At 46.6% G+C, this 27,972-nt stretch overlaps 1 protein-coding gene and 1 non-coding gene across 2 annotated transcripts; one reads left to right on the top strand and one right to left on the bottom strand.

The window, feature by feature from the left end:
• Nucleotides 1–7: 7 nt before the first annotated feature.
• LOC114445017 (cilia- and flagella-associated protein 47-like) lies at nt 8–27,967 on the bottom strand. The gene is made up of 67 exons (XM_028419947.1): nt 27,824–27,967; nt 26,574–26,737; nt 26,374–26,489; nt 26,143–26,281; nt 25,979–26,063; nt 25,761–25,901; nt 25,511–25,680; nt 25,075–25,205; nt 24,744–24,973; nt 24,457–24,670; nt 24,282–24,345; nt 24,067–24,180; nt 23,805–23,979; nt 23,637–23,733; nt 23,327–23,543; nt 23,002–23,252; nt 22,781–22,911; nt 22,564–22,686; nt 22,335–22,466; nt 22,177–22,254; nt 20,798–20,945; nt 20,616–20,695; nt 20,318–20,519; nt 20,160–20,236; nt 19,850–20,069; nt 19,531–19,738; nt 18,434–18,551; nt 16,953–17,053; nt 16,754–16,854; nt 16,555–16,671; nt 16,254–16,479; nt 16,090–16,161; nt 15,882–16,019; nt 15,704–15,785; nt 15,517–15,612; nt 14,668–14,854; nt 14,485–14,582; nt 14,212–14,328; nt 13,967–14,101; nt 12,842–12,954; nt 12,298–12,448; nt 12,083–12,171; nt 11,897–11,983; nt 11,493–11,533; nt 11,275–11,411; nt 11,102–11,207; nt 10,796–11,022; nt 10,584–10,710; nt 10,378–10,505; nt 10,237–10,302; nt 10,004–10,147; nt 8,500–8,673; nt 8,290–8,401; nt 8,142–8,186; nt 7,966–8,063; nt 7,684–7,859; nt 6,740–6,847; nt 6,557–6,668; nt 6,363–6,467; nt 6,129–6,285; nt 5,972–6,052; nt 5,739–5,886; nt 5,442–5,632; nt 5,188–5,347; nt 735–896; nt 479–650; nt 8–400 (listed from the first exon to the last, which is right to left on the bottom strand). The coding sequence occupies exons 1-67, from the start codon at nt 27,965–27,967 to the stop codon at nt 221–223; spliced, it is 9,036 nt and encodes a 3,011-aa protein (XP_028275748.1). The 3' UTR covers nt 8–220.
• On the top strand, nt 25,247–25,318 carry trnad-guc (transfer RNA aspartic acid (anticodon GUC)). Its single transcript has one exon. It is a non-coding gene; the product is annotated as a tRNA-Asp (tRNA).
• Nucleotides 27,968–27,972: the final 5 nt, after the last annotated feature.

The raw sequence follows: 27,972 nt of genomic DNA on the forward strand, positions 1-27,972 counted from the left end.
TGGCCAAAATAAACAGAAAAATTACTCTCAGAGGACAAAAATGTCCCGAACAGTGCATGAGGGTTAAACAAAGGCAGCAAAGGTCAGCTGTCCTACCCCTCCTTGTCTTCCATGCTGCTGTACTGCATCGTCCCATCTACTCTCTGGAGAGACAAAAAAAAAATACCACCCCTGCACTAGACCCACACTAAGGAGAGAAAGGTGATCTGTGTTTTTTTTTTTATCTGTGGAGTTTGAGAGGGGACGAGTTGGCCAGCGAGGGAAGCTGAAGGTTCTGGACCACAAAGTTTTTCTGCCGTTCTTTGGGAGGACCAGAAGAGCTGTCGCTGGTGGAGAAGGTGTGGGCGGAGCCATGAGGGGTTTTCCCTCTCACCTCATAAACCCACCGCATGTCTGCTGCCTGTAACGTTAGAGCCAGCTGTCAGTCTTCTCACCATGTTTACGCATCTTTCACACAGTTAAATCGCTTTCGTAGTACCTGGATGGACAGCTTCGCTGTGTGCGTCTTGCTGCTGGAGCTGGGTGTAAAGAACACGGTGATGTGAGCTCCTGCAGAACCGGCAGGTGGTAACACCCCTGAGACTGGAGTCACTGAGAACTCGCTGCTGCTGCTGCCCGGCAGGAACGCCGCAGTGAACGGCTCAGACCTCCTGAAACAGACACAAAGTCAACAAACGCAGAGCAGGGGTTTGTCTTCAATTATTAGAATACAGAAAGAAAACACACACACACACCTGGTGGTGCTGGTCAGACGAAAGCCCACAGCTGAACTCGTGCCCACAGGAGTGCTCTCGGTGAGGATGACGTCATCCACCTGCGGCTCAGTCGCAGCGACCCTGAAGGGAAACTCCCACATTTTTCCACACACAGACTGCACTGCTAATACTCCAGAGGAGCTGTAAACACACACACACACACATCAGAGTGAGCTGCAGAACATAACATGTAAGTTCTCCGGGCATCCCTCTCCTCCTGTTTCCCTCAGCGTTCCTCCACTAATTTATCTTGAAAAGTGTAATTTAAGAATTCCTATTTATCTTGAGAAACATAATTCACTAAACTCCTCTTTAATATTCTTGCTTTTCGCTGATGATGCTCCTTGTCTCTTCACTCACGGCAAAGAAAATAACATGCAGATAATGGAGGAGCCTATTAGCAGCACCACACCCCCCCCCCCCCCCCCCATCATTTCCTCATACAGAAGTCATTAGCCCTTCTGAGTTATTGATTCTACGGGGGCACGCCTCATTAATGGACTGCACGGATGAAGACGGGGGCTGATGGATGAAGGCGCTGCTCGCTCAGCAGGGGTGCCACATGCAGCGTACAGTACGGAGGACATTAGAGGAGAGGTACAGATTCATTTTGAGTGAAAAGATGATCAAAACAAAGGAAAAGCATCCATCACAACAGTCCTTCAGCTCAAACCTAGACCGCTGAAGACATATTGATTAAAAAAGACTTTGATGGATGAGTCATGGAAACCATTTGTATCCTATTAACCACAGATGGACCACGTGGATCAGGGAAGTTCTTTTGACCAGTGGTCCCCAACCACAGGGCCGGGGGGACCGGTACCAGTCCGTGGGTCATTTGGTACCGGGCCGCACAGAAAGACTGAGCAAAACATATATTATTCATTATCTGAGTCTGAAAGCTGTTTCATTTTATAAATCCATCAGATTCATCCGCCTGTGCCTTTAAGCACCTGCCCAGACGCTTGTCTCGGTCACGGGATACGGCGCCCCAAAATTAAGCCCACAAGCAGCAAAAATGAATAAAACACAAACGTCTTTGGAGAGCTTCTTAGGAAAGGGGAAAAGGCCTAACGAGGAGACAGAAGAAGAGGAGCCTACCCCTTCAAAGAAAAAGAAACCTGCATTTAAAAGACTATATCAGGAGTCCTATTTAAACTAGAAAAGCATTTCCTGAAGAAAATGCAAGTTTGATTGCCGCAGCTGAAGCATTGCTTTGAACGCTGATGTGAACGATTGCTCTGAATTGCTGGAGAATCTGCAATCTGAACTTAATTTGCTGAAACACAGTTAAGAATTTAGAAAGATGAAGCTCTTATCTGGAAAAGTAGAAAATGTTTTAATATTATGAAGATATGAAAGAGAAACAGCTGAAGACAAGAACAGTATGAAGTCACGACCTTAAAGAATAGCCTGTGAATATACCATATGAAAGGTCTGAGGGTGGAATAATACCATAAGACTATAAGAAGCTCAGGCTGTGTGATTTGAATGTGGAAAAGTAGTATACAGCTGAAGGATGATCAATATGACAGATATAATGCTTAAAGTCTGATAAAGACTACAAATATGGCCGCTTTGTATGCTTCTAGTGTGTCAGCATGTCACCATGGTAACAGCCCTGCCTGCCTGCCTGCCTGCCTGCATCCATGGCAACCGGAATGTTTATGAGCTGCCCCTAACTGCAGCTCTCTTTCCCCCTCCTAATGCATTTCCTATGTAAAACCACCCTCCGAACAACGTCTCATATTCTCCAAACCGAAGACTTTAGACGAAAAATAAGAACACCGTCAGAATCCCAAGAAGTTGCTCTACAACTGGTACGATTTTTATGTCTGGGATGTCGAAGATGTGGAGATGGCGGCGAGTTAGAAAATATGGCAGCTCTGCTTCTCTGTTTTTGGTTTTACATTATGTCTTAATGGAGGAATGACCGGCACTCTCCCCGAACAGCTCGATCTACAGGCAAAACTGTTTGGTGTTGAGTTTTAAGACCGACACCAACAGAACCCAGACCATTTTTCCTTCGAACTGGTGGCCAAATTATCCCTGTCAGACAAAAGGTGCAGACGTGACAGCAGGATAGAAACGCAGAAAACTGGTTTAATTTTTTTCCCTCCCGCACTCTGAGCGATGACTCACCCACTCTAGCTCCCAACATTCCACGCAATACACACTAATGTTAAACTCAGAAGAGACCTCAAAAACCACTTCATCTTTAATCCCCTATCATTTGAAGACGGAGCTGAACTTCCAAATTCTGAATACAACTTTTGAAGACCAAGACGTTGGAAGTATTTTAAGCCTCGAATGGTTTCTCTAACTTAATATTTGTAGGAGCAGTAGCATTTTGCAAAATGCATGGTTTGAAGGGCTCTCCCATTGACTCCAATGTTAATTTGAGGGTGGAAAATGTTTAATATTTTTAATATTATAATATTTGTAATTATTATTGAAGGTTTCCGGGAATGTCCTTAATGAGCTGAATCTTTTGATGTTTGAATGGTTTGAATCGGCCCATGCATTCTGAAGATATGCTGAGCCAAAAAACGTACGGAAGAATAATAATAATAATAAAGACGTAGAAGAACAAGAGTTTGATTGCCATGGCAATCAAACTAATAATAAAGACGTAGAATAACAATAGTTTGATTGCTTTGCAGCAATCAAACTAATAATAAAGACGTAGAAGAACAAGAGTTTGATTGCCATGGCAATCAAACTAAATACAGATTTATTGCAACAGGTAATTCGCAACGAAGCCTTCAAAACTTTGAGACCGAGCACCCTGCATTAAAAGACAAGAGTTTTTTGAAAGAAGAAAACATGAACAAGAAGGACAGAAGCAATTAATGACGGCCAAAACAAAATTACAGAGTGGACTAGACATAAGAAACACGCTTCGGGTGTCATTGTCTCCCATTATCCCCAGATGGGACCGCCTCATTGCTGAGAACGCTCAAAGGCTCCCACTAATTAAGCATAAGAGTTAGGGATGTCCCGATCCGATCACGTGATCGGAAATCGGGCCCGATTACGTGATTTCAGACTCGATCGGAATCGGACATTACCTCCCGATCAGGACTCAGATATATATTTATCAGGGCTGTCAAAGCTAATGACTTCTGTGCAGGGTGGTTCTGTGTCCTGTAGTGTAGGGGTATGACAGCTGCTTTTGGCGCGAGAGGTCCTGGGTTCGAGACTTCGATGCTGCGTGTGTGAAATCTCCCAGTGTGGCGGTAGCGCGACACACACACACACACGTACACACACACACAGGCTTTGCTGCAATGAGTGCCTTTATAGAGAGTCCGGAAAGTATTGGATCGGGACTCGGTATCGGCAGATACTCAAAATCAAATGACTCAGACTAGGACTTGAGGGCAAAAAAACCTGATCGGGACATCCCTAATAAGAGTAAGTTGTCTGTTTATGCACTTTGTTCTTTTTTTGTTTTTTTTTCTGTGCCGGTCCGTGAAAGTATTGTTTTTACATGATACCGGTCCATGGTGCAAAAAAGGTTGGGGACCGCTGCTTTAGACTGATAAAGCTCTAGGTTAAACTGGACATGAATGCAGAGGAGATACAGCATGCAGCATGCCTGTACGTCACCCAGCAGAGGAAGCAGCAAACAGCTGTGTGTCTCCCTGCATGTGTGTGTGTATTTATTTCTCTGAGTGAGTATTTTTTTTTTATCTTCTGAGGCATTCAGTGTCATCCTGCGTGTTTGTGCGTGTGTGGTTTTGCTTCTCTCATTGCTCCGTCTCTCTGAGGCCCCGTTCACACTGGAGAAAGTCATTCCAGCTAGAGTAGGATTGAGCCCAGACAGCCTTTAAGCTGGATGCGTTCAGACCTATTTTCAAATCTGGCTAGCACACACTTGTGTCCGCGCTCAATCCGGCTTCATCCAGCGTGTTTGCTGTCCTCCAAACCACTAGGTGGCGCCTCATAATATACAGAGTTCGTTCACGCTGCGGTAGGACCGCGTGTGCGCATGCGTCATGCGTTTTTTTGTCCCGTGTCTCGCCCTGTGAACCGGAAGTAGCACATCGCTAATCGGAAGTAGCATGTCGCTAACCGGATTCGCTCACCACATTTGCGTTCACACCTGAGCCACATTTGAGCCAATCCGGCTAGATCCACCCACGAGGTGGATCTAGCCGGATTGAAATCAAACTGGATACAGCCGGATTCGAGGTGTTCACACTCAGAAAAAACACATCTGGATTGATCTGGATGCGGCCGAATCCTGCTTAAGCCACATTTTTTCCCCCAGTGTGAACGGGGTATCAATGTGCAGGCTGGAGCATGTTTGTTTGCTTTGTACAAGATGCTTGTTTACTTTAACATCTTTCACAGCCAGAGGATTGAAATCAAAAGCTGCAGAACATCTCCAGACACAAAATGTTGTCCCTGAATGAGTGCTGCTAACCTGGATGTCCTGAGAGGAGCATAGGCCAGATGCAGGGTGAGTGTAACGATGCCGTTGTGAGGATCCCTCCTCGCCGACTCGATGGAGACAGAAAGGCTGTGCTTCGCTTCACTGTCTGAACGCACCTCGCACAGGAAGTCCTCGGTGTCCACCCAGGTAACTGGATAAGAGTGCACAGGATGGATTGTATTTCTTCTGCAGGTGGAGTAAAAAAAAAAACATATTTTTTTCTGCCTCTGTCCATCAGAAATCACCTTCTTGTCCTGTCCGATCTTTAGTCCCCGGCACACATCCGGAGAGCTGCACGTCAACTTTCTTTTCTGACCGGCAGCCCACCTCACATCGGACCACTCCTAGCAGAGAGCCGCCGACAGGAACCTCCGTGGGAATCCCACAGAGCGGGTGAATCCAGCAGATGGCCGACGATTCCTGCTCTGGCCTGAAACTGAAATTGATTCAGGATCTACTGCAGCAGTCACACGTGAATATTTATGGAAAAAAAATGTTTGGAAAACAGCAAAAAGAGAGTAAAGCCAGAAACACACACATACCATGTGTCTTCTGAGTTACTGTTGTCACCCAGGCTGCGGTTATTGGTGGGCTTCATTGTGATGCAGAGCCAGGCCCGCTGCAGCTCCACAGAGGTCGGTGCAAACAACACAGGCACATCAAACGTTTCCCTTTCACCGATCTGTACACCTGCAGCCAAGTTAGACGACAAACAGTCAACAGCCTTTTTGTTTTTCCTTGTTTTCTCTGACTTCCAAGTCGGCAGTGAACAAACCGTCAGTGCGGCTCAGAGGGACGGAGAAGCCCTTCAGCTCGGTGACTGCACGGCAGATCGAGGCGCCGCTCGGCTCCATGTCTGCAACATGAAGAAACATTCAGAAACGCATCTCACGCGTGACAAGAGCAGGATCGCTGACGAAAGGGCCTGTGACCTGTGAGTGCGATGCTCAGTGTGGCTGGGAAGTCGGTGGGGTTTCTGAAGGGAATGCTGACAGAGGTGCTGGAGCCAATCACCGAGGAGACGCTCACAGGCTCCTGGCGCTCAGGCTTGAGGCCACGCCCACTCAACAGCACACACCATTCCTGAAACTGAGAAAAAGAAAGTAACGCTGTCTAATGTAACGTTAGACGCTAGACGCTTGCATGTGTGGTGGACACACACACACCTCAGGACATGTGAAGGTGATTTTCGCTCTGTGGTTCCCCTCCCCGATGGATGAAGGTGTAAAATGGACACCGAGCTGGTGGGATGAATGGGGCTCTATGGTGAGCTGTGTGACACAGACAAACACAGCTGCTGTAAATCCAGATAAACAGCCAGTACTTTCCCTCCAGCGCGTGTGAGAGTGTGTGTACTAACAGTGTTTGATGAGTCCAGCTGCAGTGCGAAGTTTCTGAGGTTACTGTTGGCTACAATCAACTCCAACGCTTCGGCTGTTGGGTTCACCAAGGGAATGTTCAGCCCAGTCCATCTGAAACAAGTTTTATTAGAGTGAATGTGAAATGCAGGCCTGCATCTGTGTGTGTGTGTGTGTGCACCTACTTGCCCAGCTGACAGCAGGCTTGCGGCAGTGCGCTGACTGGAGGAGGGAGAGCATAAAGCTCCAGTTGATACCAGAACTCCCCCACCAGCTCCGAGTGGAACAGCACACTGGCAGAAAACACAAACCACTGATTCATAACATGGTTTAAATAACACAGTGATGTGACTACTGATGGAACTGAAACAGCTTTAGACCATTGACAGTAAAAACTATGGACAGAGCTTCCGTGACGTCACCCGTTTGTTCCTGAAGAGCCGTTCTGAGGCTCGGTGGGAGGTTCCAGGACGTTGATGACCGCCGCCATGTTGACAGCGTCACGTCCGCCAAAACCCCAAATATGGGCAAAAAGGGGGAGCACAAGCGAGGTTTAAGGGGGCGGGCGATTGTGGAAGCAGGAAACTCACGTTGTGATACGTCAACTGTCTGTCACTCAAGCGGCAACGCCCATAATTATGCGTAATTTTAAGTCAGAATACCATTGAAACGAGCGAGTTGTAAAAAATGTCACCCCCACTACAAGTGACACTAGAAGAGAACCTATCATCTGAGACCAGAGTGGTTTTTTGTACCAGGCTGTAAACATGTTTTTTTCTGCTGTGAAGTCAGCCATTTTAACATGGGAGTCTATGGGAAATTACTCGCTTTTGGAGCCAGCCCCCAGTGGTTGCGGCGTGAATTACAAGTTTTGACACTTCCGCATGGGCTTCAACTTTGAGCCCCAAAGGTTGCCGCTTGCTTTAGACACATGAAGAGGGGCCGGCTTTGTTGGCTTATTATGAACCAGACAAAGTACAGAGAGGTTAATCGTACACTGCAAGGAAACACAAAGCCTGCGACAGACTGAGCCCCACTCTAAATTCTGAGCCTCTTGAAGCCTTTAGCGAACGTCTGACTTCTCTTCTCTTTAAGGATGGTGGGTCAACCTCAGTGCAGCGAGTCTCACCTGCCCGTGTTCTTCCCAACTCTGCTGGGAGAGAATGTGGTTTTGTAGGCGAGTGTCTCCCGCGGGGGAACTGAAACCTGGTCGGGTCCGCTCAAGTCATCTCCTTCTAGGCACACATCAAGCATCAGCAGCCCGCCTCCTGGGTTACTGACAGGGATCTCTATGGCGACGGAGCTCTGGGGCAAAGATAAGACACCTGTTTTTGATTTTTCCACTCTGATGATTCTGGGCATCTTTATGATCAAAGCGTAGAGGGGGGAGACTTTCGGGGTTTTCTCATACCTGAGCAGCACACTGTACGTTTATGACCTTGACGGGCGCTGCTGGCTCACAAATGATTTCCAGGGAGAAAGTAACTTCGTAGGATTTGAATGCGCTCCCTGAATGCACAAATACAAAGACACAGATATCTCAGGGTCTGCACTTCTCAGCCTTGTGTATTATGACAACAACACTACCTTTGTGCTCTTGCACGTCATCACTCTCTACAAATGAGACGCAGCCTGCAAAAAAAAGAGCAGATGATCAGCTACTTTGTTAGAAAATATGCTTTTTAAAGGTATACCACACACACCACAAACACACAGCAGGGGGAAAAAAAATCACCTGTCTGTTTTCCTCGTTTCCATGGTGACACAGCCAGTATGTATGGAGCGCTGCGACAGGGTTTAATCTCCAGGGAAGGGGTGCCACTGACAACAGATAGGTCTGTCACGACCTACGAGCACACACAAGACAGAGAACGTAATCACACACGTACGAGAAAGGGGAAAAGAAAACAGCTCTGGATTTATTTGTGTGTGTGTGTGCTGATACCTCGAGGGTGAGTTTGTGCTGGCTGTAGTTGGGGACATCCAGCTGAGTGTGTGTGGTCTTCCCTACAGGACAGTGTAGCACCACATGATCCACTGGCAAGGGGTTTTCTCCCACTCCTCTGAGGGTAAACAGATGCTCAGTGCCGTCACAGTTATTGTGCAAGGACAGCTTGCCCTGTGGAATGAGGCCAGACAGAAAGACACTGAGAAAAGGTTTCATTAGCTGCCGTAAAACAAAAAAAAGGTCAAACTATTTTTATATGTTCCTAGTTGTCTGTAAAACCTAGAGGATTTTAATAGATAACATTTATATTTGATTGTTTCACCTACTGCTCACAAGATGAAGAATCATTTACCACTAGCAGCTGAATCACTCTTTAACCCTCATGGACTGTTCGCAAACACTACCGGTAGGAGGTAAAATCACAAATGTTACCTCCTACCAACAGGGTAAACCACCAACAATCAAGAATGCATGATTATGTAGTGCCATGGCTGTGCAGTCAAAACATGTGGTTATAATGGAAGTCTATGGGACAAAATGGGAGAAAAAATGAAAATCCAGTGCTGTGCAAAAACTAATAATGCAATAAAGTCAATTTTTTTACTGATGTTTGACATGACCAAGACTGTAATAAAGGTTAAAAAAATCCAGTCCACATTCACCTTTTCTATTAAAAATGAGCCATTTTGTGTGTTTTTTTCCAATCTTCAGCACCACCCCTTATAAAATTGGTGATTAAAGGGTTAAAATCCTGGGGGAAAATGATTTTTTCACTACTGTTGATTAGAACTGAAGTTGATTAAAAGGTCTATGCAAAAAAATTTCAAAAAAATATTTATCTGATATATTTTTAAAACCGTTAAAGTTAGAGGACATTTTTGTCCCGAACAACACATAAGGGGGTAAAATTTGCCCACAGTGTACTGTTGACCTATGAAAAATTTTAAAATCATATTAACAAAATGTATGTAAAATTAAGCTTGTTGAGCAAAAATGATTCAATTTGTTCACATATTGACAAAGTTATGGACAAAATAAACAGAAAAATTACTCTCAGAGGACAAAAATGTCCCGAACAGTGCATGAGGGTTAAACTGCCCTCACTTTCAGAGACCAACAAGCCCAAAATAGGGGAAGAAGAGAATACAACACAAAAATGTCTGCTGTGCTTCTTAGAAACTGTCAGCGTGCAACAGCAGTGGAAGCTGATGCTGGCTGCAGAGGAAGCTTAACTTCCCAGATATCATCATCATCTTAACGCCCACACAGGCCGGGCAGTGTTTTGAGGCATCATGATAAGTGGATGTACTTGAGCTGAAAGTTCCCTGGGAGGATGGAACAGAGGAGGCTAATGAGAAAAAAAGGACCAAATATAAGAACTGGGTGGATGAGCCTCGGTGGCTGGGGATTTCTGGAGTGGGCTTTTTTTGTAAAATACTCACACTCACTGTAGAGACAGTACACGTATAACAAGAATGAATGAAGAATAAAGTGACGTTACCATGACAGTGTACGGTGCAGCCGGGTGAAAGGTGAGGGGGTAAAAGGTTTTTGTCCCTGCAGGGACGTCTAAAACGTCCGGGCCAGAGAATCCCTCGCCACAAACTTCAGCTTGCATCTTCCAGTCCTGACGTGTCTCATTGTGCTGTGAGCGAGAAGGAGATGTGCTTAGTTTGCACTTCTTTGAGGAGTCATAGATATTTAGAATTCAAAAAGATTTCCGTTGCCCCTCACCAGCGGTATGTGTTGCGTGACCGAGCGGTGAGCGGGAGAACTAAAGTTCAAGTAGATGGATTCTCTCTGTGGTCACAAATTCGAAACTATAGGAATCAAAAGAAAATCACACAGAAATGTACCGAATCAGCTCAAATGTACCTGTGAAGTGACCAGAGCCTCTAGCATGTAGACCCTGGTGTCACACCATGACCTCAGGAGCACCTCGCATGTAAACTGTCCCACTGAGTCAGCCTGGAAGTGGAGGGGGACGTCTACGCAGCCAAAATCTACAAACAATAGAGCTCGGTCAAGCTCGCTGGTTGTTTTACAGCACTGCTGGACTTCACAGCTGTGTGGACGTTCACCTGCTGGGTCCTCCCATGGTAAGTGGGAGTCCTCTTCTACAGGGATTTTAACAGAACTGGGCAGAGTGAAATACTTTGGCAAAGAAACCTCCACGCTGTATTCTACCTCTTTACTTGGCAGCTCGGCCTAACAGAGAACGAGAAGACGAAAGGACAGCATGTAAACCTGGACAAAAACGTCTTAACTTAAGTGTGTGTGTGTGTGTGTGTACCTTCTGGCTGAAGAGCTTCTGTGCAGCAGTGGCTGCCCTTACGGTGCTGCTATGCAAAGTGTGTGTCAGAATTCGCCTCCTGCGTTCACTGGCGCTCATGTGCTGCTGACCCCAGGTGGCCAGAGCCCGCTCCCACAGGTTATTGATCCGGGGGATGTGCAGGACCTCCTCACACACCTGCCCCACTGCGCACTGCAGGCGTAGGACTGGGGCACACACAGATGTGTCTATCAGTGGGGAAACATCTGTATTATATTGGTGCTGTGATGTTTTAAGCAGCAACATTTGTGTGACAGGTTTCCCCACCAGAATTATTGGCGATGGAGACAATGTTCGAACTGGGTCTGGCAGTGAGAGGCGAAGGAAGCGGCAGCTCTGACGTGGCCTTAACCATGTACACCATGTCTCCCACCTGCAGGGACACAGAGTAGACATGCAAAGTCTGACATGCAACTTAAAATAAACACAGACGCACTTACCTGTGGGCTGATCAGCAGCACAGAGCAGTGCTTGGTCCGTGGGTAGAAAGGCAGGTAGTGGATGCTCAGCGTGTCTGCTTGGCCTGACTTCAGAGACACACTCCTCACTGCACTCACAAACTCGCCGTCTTCAACATCTGGGCAGACACGCAAACACATACAGCTGTTAGAGCTGCAAACGCACAGCAGCCATCCGGGTAGGTTTTTCTTGCTCTTACTTTCGATCTCCTCCTGACTGATCATGTCTGAAGTCTTCATACTGGAAAAAAAAAAAAAAGGCGGAGACGGAGGAAATAATAAACTCTTCGTCATTGATGGTGAATGCAAATCAGACTACACAGGTGAACTGCTGATGATCTCAAGTCTATTCAAAACCTCCTCATATCAACAATGACGGTTAAGAAGAGCAGGGATGTTCGGCTTTGAAGACGTCTCAGGTGGAGAGAGATGCATACAAACCACCAGCTACTGCTAATGACAACCCAGAGCTCCCTCCGAGGAACAAACGTATACTTTACCTCAACTTCTGAGTTCTGAGCGGAGGAGGAAAACTTTCTGCCAAGCAAGCTTCTACACTGATATGATGCTGAAGAAAGCGATGTGTGTTTCTGAGTGGTACTACCTTGCTGTGGAGGAGGCCAGCTGAACAAGGCGATCTTTTTTGGTGTCAGGCTTCAGTGGGTTGTAAGTGGACTCCACCAATACCACTCTAAACACACACACACACACACACACACACAACAGGAATATATGTCGAACCAATGTTATCAACTTGAAATATTTAGAATTTCCATTCTCATTCCCTGACCTGAACTTAGCTTCCTTGTTGAAAGTGTTAACGAGCGGCACTTGGATCTCCTTCAGTTGGTAGCACTGAGTCTTACACTCGACTGTATTCTGAAGGAGAAACACTCTGTTAGAACTGCAGCAACTGCCGGGCACCGGACGATAAACACGTCAGCGAGAGATGCTGCAACTGGACCATGACATGTCAGCCGTGCCCTTTTAGTGAGTTGTACTCACTGTGGGCGTGATGTGACTGACGTGAGTTTTCAGATTAAAGGCCAGAGCGGAGCAATGAAGGCCAGAAGCAGAGCTGGAGACGAGCAGAAGCACCGCTTCCATGGGCCGCAGGAAGGAGCAGCCGAACTGGACGGTCACGATGCTGCTCGATCTGTGAACACGGCAAACAGGAGGAAGAGGCTGGGAGTCCATTTATACTTACAACTCTCCATTTTCTACATTATGACAGTAAAGAATCAGGAGGATTCTACTACAACATTCCTACCTAATGGCAGCATCTCTAGGAGGAGGTTTTAAAATGGGACATTGGGCTATTTTTACAGAGGCCTCGCTGGTACATTTTAATGAGCTACAGTACAGTCTCAAGGCAAAACTGAATTTCCCCGTTCTTTGAAGGGCACAGGTCTGCAGAGACAGCACTTACTCTCCAAGTTTTAATCGTCGATGCAGACTGCAGAGGCATGCACAATGAGCCGACAAGATTTGTAGCTACAGGTGATTAAACACAAATAAGTCGCACACACACACACACCCTGGAACCTACTTTGGAGGGATGGTGACAGTAGACCCATCGGGGAGGGAGAAGAGAGGCGCGCCCTTTCCTAAAAGCAGGGCCTGATATTTGACACACTGAGAGGACGGGTTTTTCAGATTCACCTTCAGCACACACACACACAAAAACACAGAACAATAGAAACAACACATTAATGCTGCTGTCAGGAAACAATACTACTGAACTGACACTGCTTCTGTTAGACTTTGAGGCATGAATCATTACAAAATGTGTCTGTGTTTCTAATCTTGTTTGTACATGTGTGGGAGTGTCTGTAATCCTATTAATGTGTGTGTATGTGTATAAAATCCTGTTATGTGTGTCTGTGTGTGTCATTAAATACCAATGGTCTTAACCCCTCATGCACTGTTCGCAAACACTACCCTTATGTGTTGTTCGGGACAAAAACGTCCCCTAACTTTAACGGTTTTAAAAATATATCAGATATATATTTTTTGGAATTTTTTTTGCATAGACCTTTTAATTAACTTCAGTTCTGATCAACAGTAGTGAAAAAATCATTTTCACCAGGAATCCAGTGCTGTGCAAAAACTAATAATGCAATAAAGTCAATTTTTTTACTGATGTTTGACATGACCAAGACTGTAATAAAGGTTAAAAAAACCCAGTCCACATTCACCTTTTCTATTAAAAATGAGCCATTTTGTGTGTTTTTTTCCAATTTTCAGCACCACCCCTTATGAAATTGGTGATTAAAGGGTTAAAATCCTGGGGGAAAATGATTTTTTCACTACTGTTGATCAGAACTGAAGTTAATTAAAAGGTCTATGCAAAAAAATTTCAAAAAAATAAACGAGTCCCGAACAACACATAAGGGGGTAAAATTTGCCCACAGTGTACTGTTGACCTATGAAAAATGTTAAAATCATATTAACAAAATTTATGTAAAATTAAGCTTGTTGAGCAAAAATGATTCAATTTGTTCACATATTGACAAAGTTATTAAACAGAAAAATTACTCTCAGAGGACAAAAATGTCCCGAACAGTGCATGAGGGTTAAATAAACCTTTTTCACTCTCCCCAGAATTTGATTTACAAGGAATCCAGGTACGTTTTTAATCTGGATGTCTCCTAAGAACGTGTGTGTGTGTTACCTGCTTGCTGAATGTGTGGTGCAGGCTTCCTGACAGTGTAATGGTGTGTACAGGCAGGTACTCAGGTAGCCTCTCATGCAGGTGGACGCACAGAATTAACATCTGTACTGCATTAGGATCTGTCAGGTCTGTGGGCTAAAAAACACACACACACACACACACACACAAAGAGGTTGGGATTTTGTCAGATTGATGCCATACTTAACCAATGTTTTCAGTTGACCTGGCTTCTTCATGGTGTTTACCTGTACGTTTATGTTGAGGCCAAGTGTGGTTAAAACCTGAGCCACTATGATGTTGTTGTGCAGGCTCTGCTCCAGGCTATTAGTCGTGGTGTACATCCTCTGGAAGTGGCTTTCAATCTAATGCACAACACAGTCACATGATCTGGATGATGTCAATGAGCTCAAAGTCTGTTTTGACAGATATTAGTTTAAATTTTGCACACACACACACACACACACTCTTCACATCAATAACAGTATCAGTCTCTCTCTCTCTCTCTCTCAAAGACACACCAGGTAAGGGCAGTGCGCAGCCAGCAGGGCAGCCAGCACCAGTCCATCTGTCAGGTCCAAGTCAAAGTTTACTATCCAGCGTGCTGACGGCGCTCCACCTTAAATCATTACCAGGCAAAAAATTACAGACGAACCAATGCAGCGGATACACAATCTGTGCATGTTGTGTGACCCCCCCCCTACCTGCCCCGAAGGCTGTCTCTCTCATTTTCTGGTAGTTCCTGTTGAGCCAGGAGAGCAAATGGAGCTCCCAGGGTGAATAGATGTTACTGGTCAGGGGCTGTGAGCTGATAGGGAGGATCTCGTCTGTGTGTGAGTGCATCACAGGTGTGCTCAGGTCGCTCTCTGACACACGAGGCAACACCAGTACCTGTGCAGAGGAGTAGTTAGGTGCAGTTCAGCTCCTTACACATACATCTTTTAGTATTTAAATGTGTTCAGAAAGCAGTGTAAGATAACAGACAGGGACGCAAGAGTTTCACCTAAGCGGCAACCTTCGGGGCTCAAAGTTGAAGCCCATGCGGAAGTGTCAAAACTTGTAATTCACGCAGCAACTGCTGGGGGCTGGCTCCAAAAGCGGTGAAATTTCCCATAGACTCCCATGTTAAAATGGCCGACTTCACAGCAGAAATTAACATGTTTACAGCCTGGTACAAAAAACCACTCTGGTCTCAGATGATAGGTTCTCTTCTAGTGTCAATTGTAGGGGGGGTGAATTTTTTTACAACTCACTCGTTTCAATGGTATTCTGACTTAAAATTACGCATAATTATGGGCGTTGCCGCTTGAGTGACAGACAGTTGACGTATCACAGCGTGAGTTTCCTGCTTCCACGATCGCCCGCCCCCCTAAACCCCGCTCATGCTCCCCCTCTTTGTCCATATTTGGAGTTTTGGCGGACGTGACGCTGCCAACATGGCGGCGGTCATCAACGTCCTGGAACCTCCCACCGAGCCTCAGAACGGCTCTTCAGAAACAAACGGGTGACGTCACAGAAGCTCTGTCCATAGTTTTTACTGTCAATGGTTTCACCTTGTACATTTGTAGCAGCACGTCGGTCCAGGATCGCTTGCTCAGAGACTCGTAGTCAATATGGCTATAATTAAGAGCTGGCGGCAGATTGTCCGACTGCAAAAAAAAAAACATGCAGTATTATTCAGAAGATATGCAATATAAATCCGGGCTTAGGGATCATTTGTGTGCATGCATGCATGTGCACCTGCAGAGAGCACCAGTGTTTAAACTCCGTTACATCTAGCAGGTACTCTGGTCTGATGTGACACAAGGAGGCTCCCTGCAGCCTGAAAACCAAAAGGCAGCTCATCAGCGTTCTGTAATGAATGGTCTCTTTTAAGTGTAGATAGCACTTAATGCGTGTGTGTGTGTGTGGGGTCAACCGGAGAAAAGCCAGCATTGCTTCGTGTTGTTGCAGCAGCTGATTAGTGCGCTCAGCTGTGTCACTGGAAAATGTCTGACAGTGAGGAATACCAGGGATCTGTCTGCCCGTCAAGTGATGAAGCATGTCCATCACAGCCCTGCGCACAACAAACACATGAATGTTATCTCCCCGTCAAAGGTTGTGTAATGTTGTGACGATTCACCCACCTTGAATCTGTATTTTGACTGACGCGGTAAGTGCGTCCACTGGATTGGTCTGTTTGAATTTTTTCCACCACTCTGGAGGAAGAAGAAGAAGAAGAAGAAGAAGAAGAAGAAGTCAGCCTTTTAAGAAGGACCTTTTGTTTTTTTTGGATAACCTGATGTCCCACCTTCTGAGCGTGTGCGGTACAGTGATAGGGTGTGGCCCACCTGGCCATCCAAACAGACTGAACCACCTCTCCACTGCCAGAAGCACAGTCTGGTGGTACAGTCCTTCATCTGTGTTGGCGACGAGAAATTCTGGGACGCCAAGGCTGGGCAGAGTGTCTCTGCTTGGGTGATTGTCTGTGTCCCCGCTGGCCTCTCTGCCCACACTGTCACTGTCTGAAAAGGAGTCTGCAGCACACAAGTGTACATCACTGAGGGTCATGCAGAAAATCACAGAAAGAAGTTACTAAATCATTTGCTGACCTGAGTTTCTATTACTGGAACTGTTGTGTTCAAATGAAGAGGACGATGAAGACAGGACAGAGGCGGCGGGACTCGATGTGTGGCAGCGCTGCAGGACCGCCTCCACAGCTGTGGTCCCTGAATGAGAGTCACCCACTATGAACTTTTAAAAGAGGTCCCCGCGTACCGCATCATACATCATTGTTGTGTTATACGGTACCTGTCTTGAGAACTATGTGTTGCTCAGATTGGTGCAGCGCCATATACGGCCAGGCAGTCAACAGACAGCTGTCAGCGGAGGCACACAGCCTGATCTGAAACCTGAGAAAGAAAAGCAAAAGTCACATTTACCCCACCAAATTCTGATCCGTTCACACCTGGAAGAAGTGGTGTTTCTCTCAAACACATGACAGGGTTACCTGTTGTGCAGGTGGTCGGTGAGGGTGATGGCTGTGCAGACGGACAGAGGCACAGTGGAGCAGAATGACACACTGCAGGGCAGAGAGGCAGCACAGGCTTCCTGTTGGTGCAGGGAGAATAACAAAAGGCTGATTCTCTTGTTTCCACAAGGTTCATTTGGTCTTCATAAGAGTATTCTTTTCAGTCAGACCAGTGTTTTTTTTACCTTGACTCGACATGTTTCGACTGCTACTTGCTACTGTTTCAGACAACTACTGGTGCACCCCGAAGACAAGATCGAACCGGACAATAAATGCAACGCCATATACGAAATACCCTGCCTGTCTTGCAATAAAACATACATCGGCGAAACAGGAAGATCCTTCAGCACACGGAAAAAAGAACATAAAACAGAATGTGAAAAGGAATGAGCTGGGATGAGCATGAGGGCAACAAAACAGAAAGCACAAGAAGAAAACCTGAAATCAGCAATCTCGGAACACTGCAAAAGGGAAAGACACATTATGGACTGGGATGGGGCGAAAGTAATCGGCAACGAGGACAACAAGTTCAAACGGTGGATTAAGGAAGCCATCGAAATCGATGGGACTTTCACACTGTCCCACACCTGGAACACTGTCCTGAGGAGACCAGACTGCTGTCCCACACATTGACAGTAAAAACTATGGACAGAGCTTCCGTGACGTCACCCGTTTGTTTCTGAAGAGCCGTTCTGAGGCTCGGTGGGAGGTTCCAGGACGTTGATGACCGCCGCCATGTTGGCAGCGTCACGTCCGCCAAAACTCCAAATATGGACAAAAAGGGGGAGCATGAGCGGGGTTTAGGGGGGCGCGTGATCGTGGAAGCAGGAAACTCACGTTGGGATACGTCAACCGTCTGTCACTCAAGTGGCAACACCCATAATTATGCGTAATTTTAAGTCCGAATACCATTGAAACGAATGAGTTGTAAAAAAATTCACCCCCCCTACAATTGACACTAGAAGAGAACCTATCATCTGAGACCAGAGTGGTTTTTTGTACCAGGCTGTAAACATGTTTTTTTCTGCTGTGAAGTCGGCCATTTTAACATGGGAGTCTATGGGAAATTACTCGCTTTTGGAGCCAGCCCCCAGCAGTTGCGGCGTGAATTACAAGTTTTGACACTTCCGCATGGGCTTCAAGTCTGAGCCCTGAAGGTTGCCGCTTGGTCCCACACCTGGGACACAGCACTGAAGAAGCCGGACTACAGGTGGCGCTGTTCCCCTACTACCTGGAGTAGTGGGAGAATGGCGCCACAACCTGCATAAAATCAGCTGGCAGACACGTCACCGGTAACATCATGTGACTTCTGAGGAAGACTGCAGGAAGCAGTCGAAAAACATGTTGAGTCAAGGTTAAAAAAAAACACAAAAAACACTGGTCTGACTGAAAAGAACACTCTTATAGGCTGATTCTCTTGTTTGGACTGCTTCCATAGTAAAGTTGTTTGTTCTGGGTACCTGGTCATGGTCCTGGGCAGGGATGGTGCTGCCCTCGGGAAAGATGAGAGAGAAGGGCTGTATCTTTGTCCCGTCCTCCAGCTGCAGCTCATCCACCTCAGCTGAGACACATGTTCCACTGCAGACCGCAACAAATCGTTATGACTATTATAACCGATCAGGACAGGTCGGTGCATTCAAGTCTCTGTACTTGTGTAACTACCTATAGTCAGCAGTTGTGCAGCAACGTTCTGCATTATTTGTATCTGATTTATGACTCTTTAGGGGAGCACAGCAGAGTGTGCATTAATCCTTGTGCTGTTGCTTTGTTTTTTTTCTGTGACTAAAAGCAGATTTGGTGATAAATGAAGCTTTAATTCTGAGCCAGGTTTATTTCCTGTTGGCTTTAATTTTCGTTGATGAATAATTCGTATCTTTTTGGGCCGTTTTTCCTCTCTACATCTGCGCTCATTTAGGTATTTAGACTCATTTTAGTGGGGTAGAGGCAGTGTTCTCAAGTTCCAAAAACCCAACAGAAACAGTTTGGATTTAGTGTTTGAGTAGAGAGAATAGTCTAACTGCCCTCATCCTCTGTCCAGTATGCACAGTAACCACTGCATGTAGTCGCATGTGTTTTCTGGAGGAGGTATGTGCTGCGTCCCTCATCTCAGTCATGGGACTGTGTGACAGAGAACACTGCCAGAACTGTATGAGTGCAGCCAGATTTCTGTCCACTGAAATCTGAACAACAATGCAAAGCACTAAGGAATGTGGATTAGCTTGTTGGCTCACAATGTAAGCGAAATCCAGCATGGACTGCAGACCTGCTAGTTAATGAGTGCTGGCTTGATTGATAAAAACCCCACTGAAATGAATAATGAAGTCAGTTTATGAGCGCAGCTTTTGTTTCCTCCGCATTCATTGAACGGCTCTACACAGATGGCGGGTTGCTGCGAGCCAGAGAAACGTACGTACAATAAAAAAATCTATCACTGTTACTGCTCAGCCTACACAAAGAGCTGACAGCTCGAGCTGGGTCACAGGGCAGCTCTTTCTGTGTAAAATTTTCAAACAAGGATCAAACAATATGGAGAAAACACAACGTTGTTGGAGCCAACCTTGGATACCCAGCAGCCAGCAAGGTGACTGTGGTCTCTGTGGTGGTTTGCAGGGGCACCGGAGTAAGAAGAATCTGGGCAGGGTGGGCGGTGATACTGGGAAGCTGGAGAGTGACACTGACAGTCACTGACAGCTCTCTGTATGGCTGGTCTGCTCCAATGTCTCTCAGGTAAAGAGGGAGGGACAGTCTGGTCACTTTTACAGAACCTGGAAGACAGGGAAGTCCTTTTTTAGCAAGCGCAAGTCTCACTGACTATCTCTGGGTAAAACATGACCCTGTTTGAGAGGGCAAAGTCATTTATCATTTGTGTATATCACCTGTTCTGAAAGCCTCAGGCCTGATGCTGACCACCAAGCAGATGGACTGGCTGGGCCCCAGACTGCCGGAGGATGGAGACACCACACATATCGGCCTCTCTTCTCTGTCCCGTGCCTGTCCTGCTGCTGCTGCACTGCAGTCAAACCACCAGTGCACACGGTCCCCGATGTCCCCACGCCAGCACGGGCTTTCTTCACACGCTGCTTTCAATTGAACTTTCTGCAGAGACACACGCACTCATATTATTAGTGTCAGATTAAAACATAGAAAAAGCAAGGGAAAGAATCAAGAGGGAGTTATTGGTGGTACCTTAATGTATGTGTCAGACTGTGGTCCCACATGAAACTGCAGGCTTAAGGGGGACATCTCCAGCGGGGCGGAGAGCACTGAAAACATTTGAAAAAGACGAAAAACATCACTCTTTGTCCCTGCGAGAACTACTTCAAACTATTTCATAAGGCACACACCTGTAGCCTCTATGCACGGCTGCTGTGTCGCCATGGGGACCCAGTAGGAAAGCGGTTTGACCGTGTGCTTCATGCTGCCGGCTGCCACTGAGTAAGAGGAGGAGGTGGGTGAGGAGGACGGAGAGAGGGATGGAGACAGAGGAGCAGGAGGACATCTTACTCCATTGACCGTCAGTGGAAGGTCAAACTCATAGGTGGCTATCTGTAGGAGGATATATATATACCAGCTTATCAGCGTATAACAGCGTGTAACCAATTTTTTTTATACATTTCTGAGAGATGTTTTACACTGTCTAACCTGAGTGGGAACAAAGACGAGGGAGCACTTCACAGTCTGGCAGCCCTGCACCTCCATGACACTCACACCTGGCACCCTCTCTGCTCATAAAAAATGCACAGAAACACGTTCCAGGCAACAGCCCACACACAGACACTACAATACAGCAATAAATCAACACTCCACTGTGTTGTGGCTCGTACTTGCTGACGGTTCAGAGAGATGGACGGAGAAGTCCTTATATTCGGACAGGTCGATGGTGACCCGGGCTACAGCTGAGGAGCAGTTTGTTACACTGAAAGGTATCGCTCTCTGAGAACCGACGTGGACTCCGTTAAACTGGAAACGGGACTGATGGACAAACAGTCTGCATTAAAACAAGGCTTGAGACATTTAGGCCCCGTTCACACTGGGGAAAAAAATGTGGCTTAAGCAGGATTTGGCCGCATCCAGATCAATCCAGATGTGATTTTTTTCTGAGTGTGAACATCTTGAATCCGGCTGTATCCAGTTTGATTTCAATGTGGCTCAAATGTGGCTCAGGTGTGAACGCAAATGTGGCGAGCGAATCCGGCTAGCGACATGCTACTTCTGGTTAGCGATCTGCTACTTCCGGTTCACGGGGCGTGACACGGGGGGCATGACACATGCGCACATGCGGTCCTACCATGGCGTGAACGTACTCTGTATATTACAAGGCGCCACCTAGTGGTTTGGAGGACAGCAAACATGCTGGATGAAGCCGGATTGAGTGCGGACACAAGTGTGTGCTAGCCAGATTTGAAAATAGGTCTGAACACATCCAGCTTAAAGGCTGTTTGGGCTCAATCCTACTCTAGCTGGAATGACTTTCTCCAGTGTGAACGGGGCCTTAATCATCCAATTAGGCCCCGTTCACACTGGAGAAAGTCATTCCAGCTAGAGTCATTCTGGCTAGCACACAGTTGTGTCCGCACTCAATCCGGCTTCATCCAGCGTGTTTGCTGTTCTCCAAACCACTAGGTGGCGCCTCGTTATATGGCTAATAATGTGGCTAGCCGGATTCGCTAGCCACATTTGCGTTCACACCTGAGCCACATTTGAGCCAATCCTGCTAGATCCACCTCTCGAGGGTGGATCTAGCAGGCTTGAAATCAAACTGGATTCAGCCGGATTGGAGGTGTTCACACTCAGAAAAAAACACATCTGGATTGATCTGGATGTGGCCAAATCCTGCTTAAGCCACATTTTTCCCCAGTGTGAATGGGGCCTTACACACCACTTCAGGATCATAAATATCAGAGGGTCACACTGGGTCTGTCTGCCAGCTCCACCCTTGAAGTTTCAGAGTCCCAGTTCTATCACCTCCACCGCTACAGCAAATATAAATGAAAAGAATGAAGCAAACTATCCTTGACTGCTTTACTTTGAACAACGCAAACCTCCTGCTGTCTGCAAAGACACGCATGGACACAAAGTTCTTTTATCTTATTAATCTAAGTCATTATGACGTCTCCAGAAACTTAACAATGACACAGAATGACTCAGGGGGGGTCCTCTCCTGCCGTGGTTTGACATGCATAATGAAGACAGACACACTCACCACACTAAAGTCTATGTTCGGGGGCTCCACACATCCACCCACTCTCAGCTCGATGGCCTTCATCTTCCTCAGAGCTATCTGTAACACGCACACACACGCTCAGTGATCCGTCTGACAATAAGCAGGCCTATCCGTCTTCATTTTCATCTTTTTCTCACCTTGACCCTGGTGTCAAATTTGATGGCACAGTCTGGAGTGAAGTGGATTCTGAGCACAGCATGTCCCCTGCTGGGCACCACGCCGCTGGGTGGATTCACCACCATGCCAGGCAGAGGGCACACATCTGAAACCTGCCGCAGACAGACGGACAAGTAAGTAAAGAAACGGGCTGTTTTTTTGGTCTATAAAAAACAAAGACAGTGCATGTGTGCGTGTACGTGAGGGCACCTGGTAGTAGGCATGGTTCTGTCCTGTGTTGTGTAAGACTGCAGTCCTGATAGAAGGCATGTTGAGAGGCACTGATCCAAATACGACCCGATTTTCTGCCAGATGGACACTGGTGGGTCCAACCTGAAGGGGGAACAGCATGTTTTACACACAACACAACACAACACAACACAGGAGAAGAAGTCCAACTAAAGCATTTCTTTGGAATCCCGCTGACCTTGGCCACACAGTGCAGCCGTTGTATGTTCCCCTTGAGGACGCAGAGGTCAAAGTCTCCTTCTGATGGAGATGAGAATGATGGATGCCACACCACCTCGCAGTCCAAGTCCCTGTGAGGCTCCACCACCCCTGCAGAGACGGGGGGGGGGGGGGGGGGGGGCTGGATCAGCATCCACTGTGACACCTTCAATAAACAACTAAATGTTAACAAAGCAGTACCTTTAGCAGGCCGGACTGAGAACAGGATGCCGTTCTCAGTGACGACTGGTCTCCATGTGAACTCCGCAGCGTGGTTACAGTGGTTTCTAAGGGTGACTGAGCTCCTGTAGCCTGATGCGCTGACCAGACTGGGGATGGGGTGGATAACCAGCAGGTTGGTGGACAGTTCCAGAGCAAAGGGGACAACCTGGGCCTGTACAAGGATCTGACCAGGCCGTTGGTGCCGCTGGTTTACAGAGTAGGACACAGGCCTGCAGAAAAGGAAAAACATACGCTTGATGTATCATCGTTGATTTTTTATGTATTTAAATTGAGCTCCACCGACCCATAGAAAGGACCCAGCTTGCTGCTCTGAAACGTCAGGGGTGAGGTGTTGTGGGAGTGAGGCGGCAGGACAAAGGAGAGGGGTGAGGTGCCCTGCAGCTCTGGGTGATCCACCTCCAGCTGCACCCGAACATAAGCTGACAGGTGGTTAACCAGCTCCAGCTTCTGAACACACACCGAGTCCACACACACTCTGCCGAAGTCCACGGATAAAGGACCTGATGAAGGAGGAGGCAGATGGTTATCTGGGACTTTGTGTGGTGTAGAAGTGCTGTTTGTTTTCCATGTCTGGTGAATCTGTGCAGTCCAACCTATGACAACTTGGTAGAACTCCTGAGCTGTAAGACTCCTGTTACAGTCTGCCACCTCCTGGCTGGAAGAGGGAACTGCATCCATTACCTCAGAAACCTGCAAAAAAATGTAAACAAAACAACATGTAAATAATTAAAAATGTCTTTCTGAGACACCTTTGAGCTTACCTGGCTGCTGGTGTTCTGTTTTAAAGATGCTTTGCATTTTTTCTCTGGGTAGGTGTAGCTGGGGTCCAGTTTGGGCTCAGAGACCTCCAGATCACTGATGCAGAGCGTGGGAGGGACAAGCCCGTGAGAAGGAACAATCCCAATATCAATACTGCCCTCCAGCTTTTCTTGCTGTCTATAAACCAACACAGGCAAATTCAAAATAAACATGTTGCAAAGAAATGTGGGAAAAACTGTGTCTCAGTCCACCATCTGCACCAACCTCTCCTTGATCTTCTGACGGCAAGTTTGTTTGAGTTGCTTGATGAAGTCAGTGTAAATCTGTCGATGCTGGCGTCTCAGCTTTTTGTCCTCCTCAGTGAGAGCATAGTCCGGACTGAGGACAGCAGAAACAACAACAGCAGGATGCCACTGATGTAGCAGGTAAGGCTGCAGGTATATAAAAGTCATATATCTAGTTGTTCCTAGCAGACTCACTGTGAAGTGGCCGGCCTCATTCTGAAGGCTTCGTTGTTCAGAGGGGCCAGGACCTGCACGGCTGCTGTAATGTGTCAAGAAGGCCAATGAGTTCATTGAAATGATGATTTTTTTTATCTGTATTATTGCTCACACTTCTGTTAACTATGCATAATTTAACAGGTTTCATACTCACCAGGATTTAGCTTAGACCGTGTGTGTGTTGTTTCACTGTGGCAGACAGCAGACAGGTGTAGAGTGATGGTGTGGAAGCTGCAAAGCTCCAGCTCAGTAACATCCTCTGTGGTGTCTTCTTCATTCCTCTGACAGACAACATGACCCAACACGTCCACTATCTGACACATGTGGAAGCTCCCCTGCTGCTGTGCTTTGAAGGACAAAACTACATCCTGAAGAACAGACAGAATAAACATGTTCATGTTACCGAGCTGCTCAGTATACGAATCAATAACCGTCCTTTACCTGGCACTGCCCAGGAGCAATGGTGCCCGAGGACGGCTTGGTGTGGAAGTGTGCTAATTTGCGAAAGCAGAATCGGACAGGAAGCAGAGGACAGAAGTTCTGAAGCACACACAGAAGTTCCACACGTTGGCCCATCACGCAGCTGTGGAAGTTAAATCTTTGCGAGGGGCTGGGCACCAAATAAACAGGAAGTCCGGAGCCTGTCACTGCCAGCTCCACGCTGCTGTCAGCTACACAGACAAAACACAGAATCATTAAATAATTCAGCCAGTGATCAGTTTGTTACCTTCCCACCCCACTTATGCAGCGTTAAATAAATGGCTGTATGTACCATTATGGCGAGTGAAGCCATGTTTGCTTCCCACAGACTCAAACAGCAGAAAGAGACAGTAGTCCTGCTGGCTGACACGGTCATCACGCTTCCTCCTTTCAGTAACACTAGATATGAGGACAGAGGGATTTCAGGCATTAATACGCACTATCTGGCTGCTTCCCTCACCACCTCCTCGTTAGTATAGTGGTGAGTATCCCCGCCTGTCACGCGGGAGACCGGGGTTCGATTCCCCGACGGGGAGAAACTACCTTTTTTTTTTTTTTATCTCCCGGTTCAAATAATTTGTTGAGAAACAACCTATTTACATTTCTACAATACACTTGATTAACTTCCAGTAACAAATGTTTTCAAATGACTGATGACTGAACACAACAGGAACAAGCTTTGGCTGAACATCTGTGATGTAATTCTTTGATTTTCACACATAATCTACCTCTTGCAGATGGGGCTGAAGCGCACAGCCACAGTGGTTTTGTCATATGGACCCAGCCGACCCTGTTTAGGGACACACGCCACAATCTTAGAGGCGTCCTGCGTGACTGGGCTGCACCTCTGCATTCCCTCCAGCAGGGCGGCGTCTGTGCTCTTCTGAAGGTCTGTTCCCTGCAGGGCCATCACAGTCACTGCCTGTACTTTTAAAATCTTACAACAAACTCCTTTTGTTTCCTGAGGGAGTCACTCACCACTTCTGTCCCCGCAGCAGTGTCCTGGAGCACACACACCCAGTCACATGCCTGGGGTGAGTTGTTCCTCAGGACTACATTCTGCAGACAAGATGTCCCAAAGTACATAGGTCCAAACCACAGACAGGACAGTGGATTCCCCTGCAGATAACACGACACAAATATGTTACAAGAGCTGCATGAAAAGGTTTCATTATGAGTGTTAATGGTGGATTTACCTGCATGTCAAAGACCTCAAGGTGCTGGTCCACCACCTCAGCTCTAATACTGAGAACAACAGCAGGACGATTCCGGAGCTTTACCCTGAAACAGAGAGAGACAGGGCTACTCAAATCTTCCACATAACCTACAACACAACATTTAATTGTTTTAAAAAACATACAGAGCCTTCTCATCAATCAGCCTGGGTCTGTCTGTGCACAGTTCCACTTTCAGCCACTGGGTGGAGCCAGCAGCTACTACTCCACTGGAGGGTGAGATGCTGAGTGACGGATCTCCACTGTACTGCATCTGGAACACACCTTCAAGGAAAACAACACACACACACACATTGTCTGGATTGAGGATCCTGGTCGGGGAGGTTAGCTGCAGTGTAAGAGTGCTCATCTTCTACCTGGTGCAGATCCTTGGTTGGTTATGGGATGATGTTTACTGATCACCTGGCTGCTGGCAACTATACAGCCAAAGTCTAAGACTGAGTCCATGAAGAGGGAACACACCCTGGGAAACCTGAAACAGGGAGATGTGTGTGTGAGAACAACAAAAAAAAAACACCACAGAAAAATATTTACTATACATTTTTGGTACGCTCACCCTAACAGGGGGATTTTCATGGTCTCCGAATCATCTATATGAATCAGAAGATGGTCTCTGACCTCCTCTTCTTTCACAGGAGTGAACTCCAGCTGGCTCCTGATGCACTGACCAGGAGCCAACACAACAGGCCTCTGCTGTGTCCATTCTTTGAACTTAAACACCTGCAGGAGAAAGGATGAGAGACGCATGCCGCCGGTTTGCATTTACAGAGTTTGCTAGTTCCTCAACTTTCTGTGATTGCAAACAGATTTTTACTGCTGTTTAGAAAACGTGGCACTTACTATACAAACTGTCACTGAACTGTGCAACAAATCAGCTACCTCTGAATATTCACCCTTGGCCTAGCATCACAAGAGGGAGGGAATTTCATAATAATAATAATAATAATAATAATAATAATAATAATAATAATAATAATGGTTGGTTTTGAGAGTCACCACACTACCTATCAATCCAAAAGTATATTTATAAAGGAAGATATGACACATTTAAGACAGCCAGGAGCTGCTAATAGCTCTTAACCTAGCCTTAACATTAACATTAGTCGTGATGCTAATATGGCACTAGCCAATATGACGTGTTGATGAAGATTCTCAGTCATCCAGGTCATCATACGTAGAGCAGATTGAAGCAAGGCGTCTGGACTTGTAGAGTTTTCTAGAAGACGTTTCACTGCTCATCCAAGCAGCTTCATCAGTTCTAACTGTTTGGTGGGGAAACATGGTTTATATGTGGTTACAGACCTATGTGGGTGGGTCTGGGTAAAAACTTAAAAAACTTAAAAACAATAGCACTAAATGTTTCCATACTTACCTGTGATGTTCTGGCTGACTGGGCCAGGTGTGTCTAACGACTGGCTAACGGCTATGAAACTTCCATTCCCAGGAAGTTTACACATACTCACAGTAAGAACAAAGGGCTGTCAACCAGTCCCCCTCCGGCAGGTTCATAGTCGTTAGCCAGTCGTTAGACTCACCTGGCCCAGTCAGCCAGAACATCACAGGTAAGTATGGAAACATTTAGTGCTATTGTTTTTAAGTTTTTAAGTTTTTACCCAGACCCACCCACATAGGTCTGTAACCACATATAAACCATGTTTCCCCACCAAACAGTTAGAACTGATGAAGCTGCTTGGATGAGCAGTGAAACGTCTTCTAGAAAACTCTACAAGTCCAGACGCCTTGCTTCAATCTTAGCCAATATGACGTTAATTTATAATAATGTATAGTAATTCATGTTTACATTACCTTTGAGGTGGGCGTCTCAAAAACGATTTTCTTCGAGTTTTTCCCAGAATTTACTGCCGTAAGTGTCACTTTGTAAACCTGTCCGACCCTGACATCTGTGAACTCCACACACGGAGGGTCAACTCGGACACAACTTCCGGCCATGATAC

The sequence above is a fragment of the Parambassis ranga genome, chromosome 2 (assembly GCF_900634625.1).
Source record: "Parambassis ranga chromosome 2, fParRan2.1, whole genome shotgun sequence".
NCBI lineage: Eukaryota > Metazoa > Chordata > Actinopteri > Ambassidae > Parambassis > Parambassis ranga.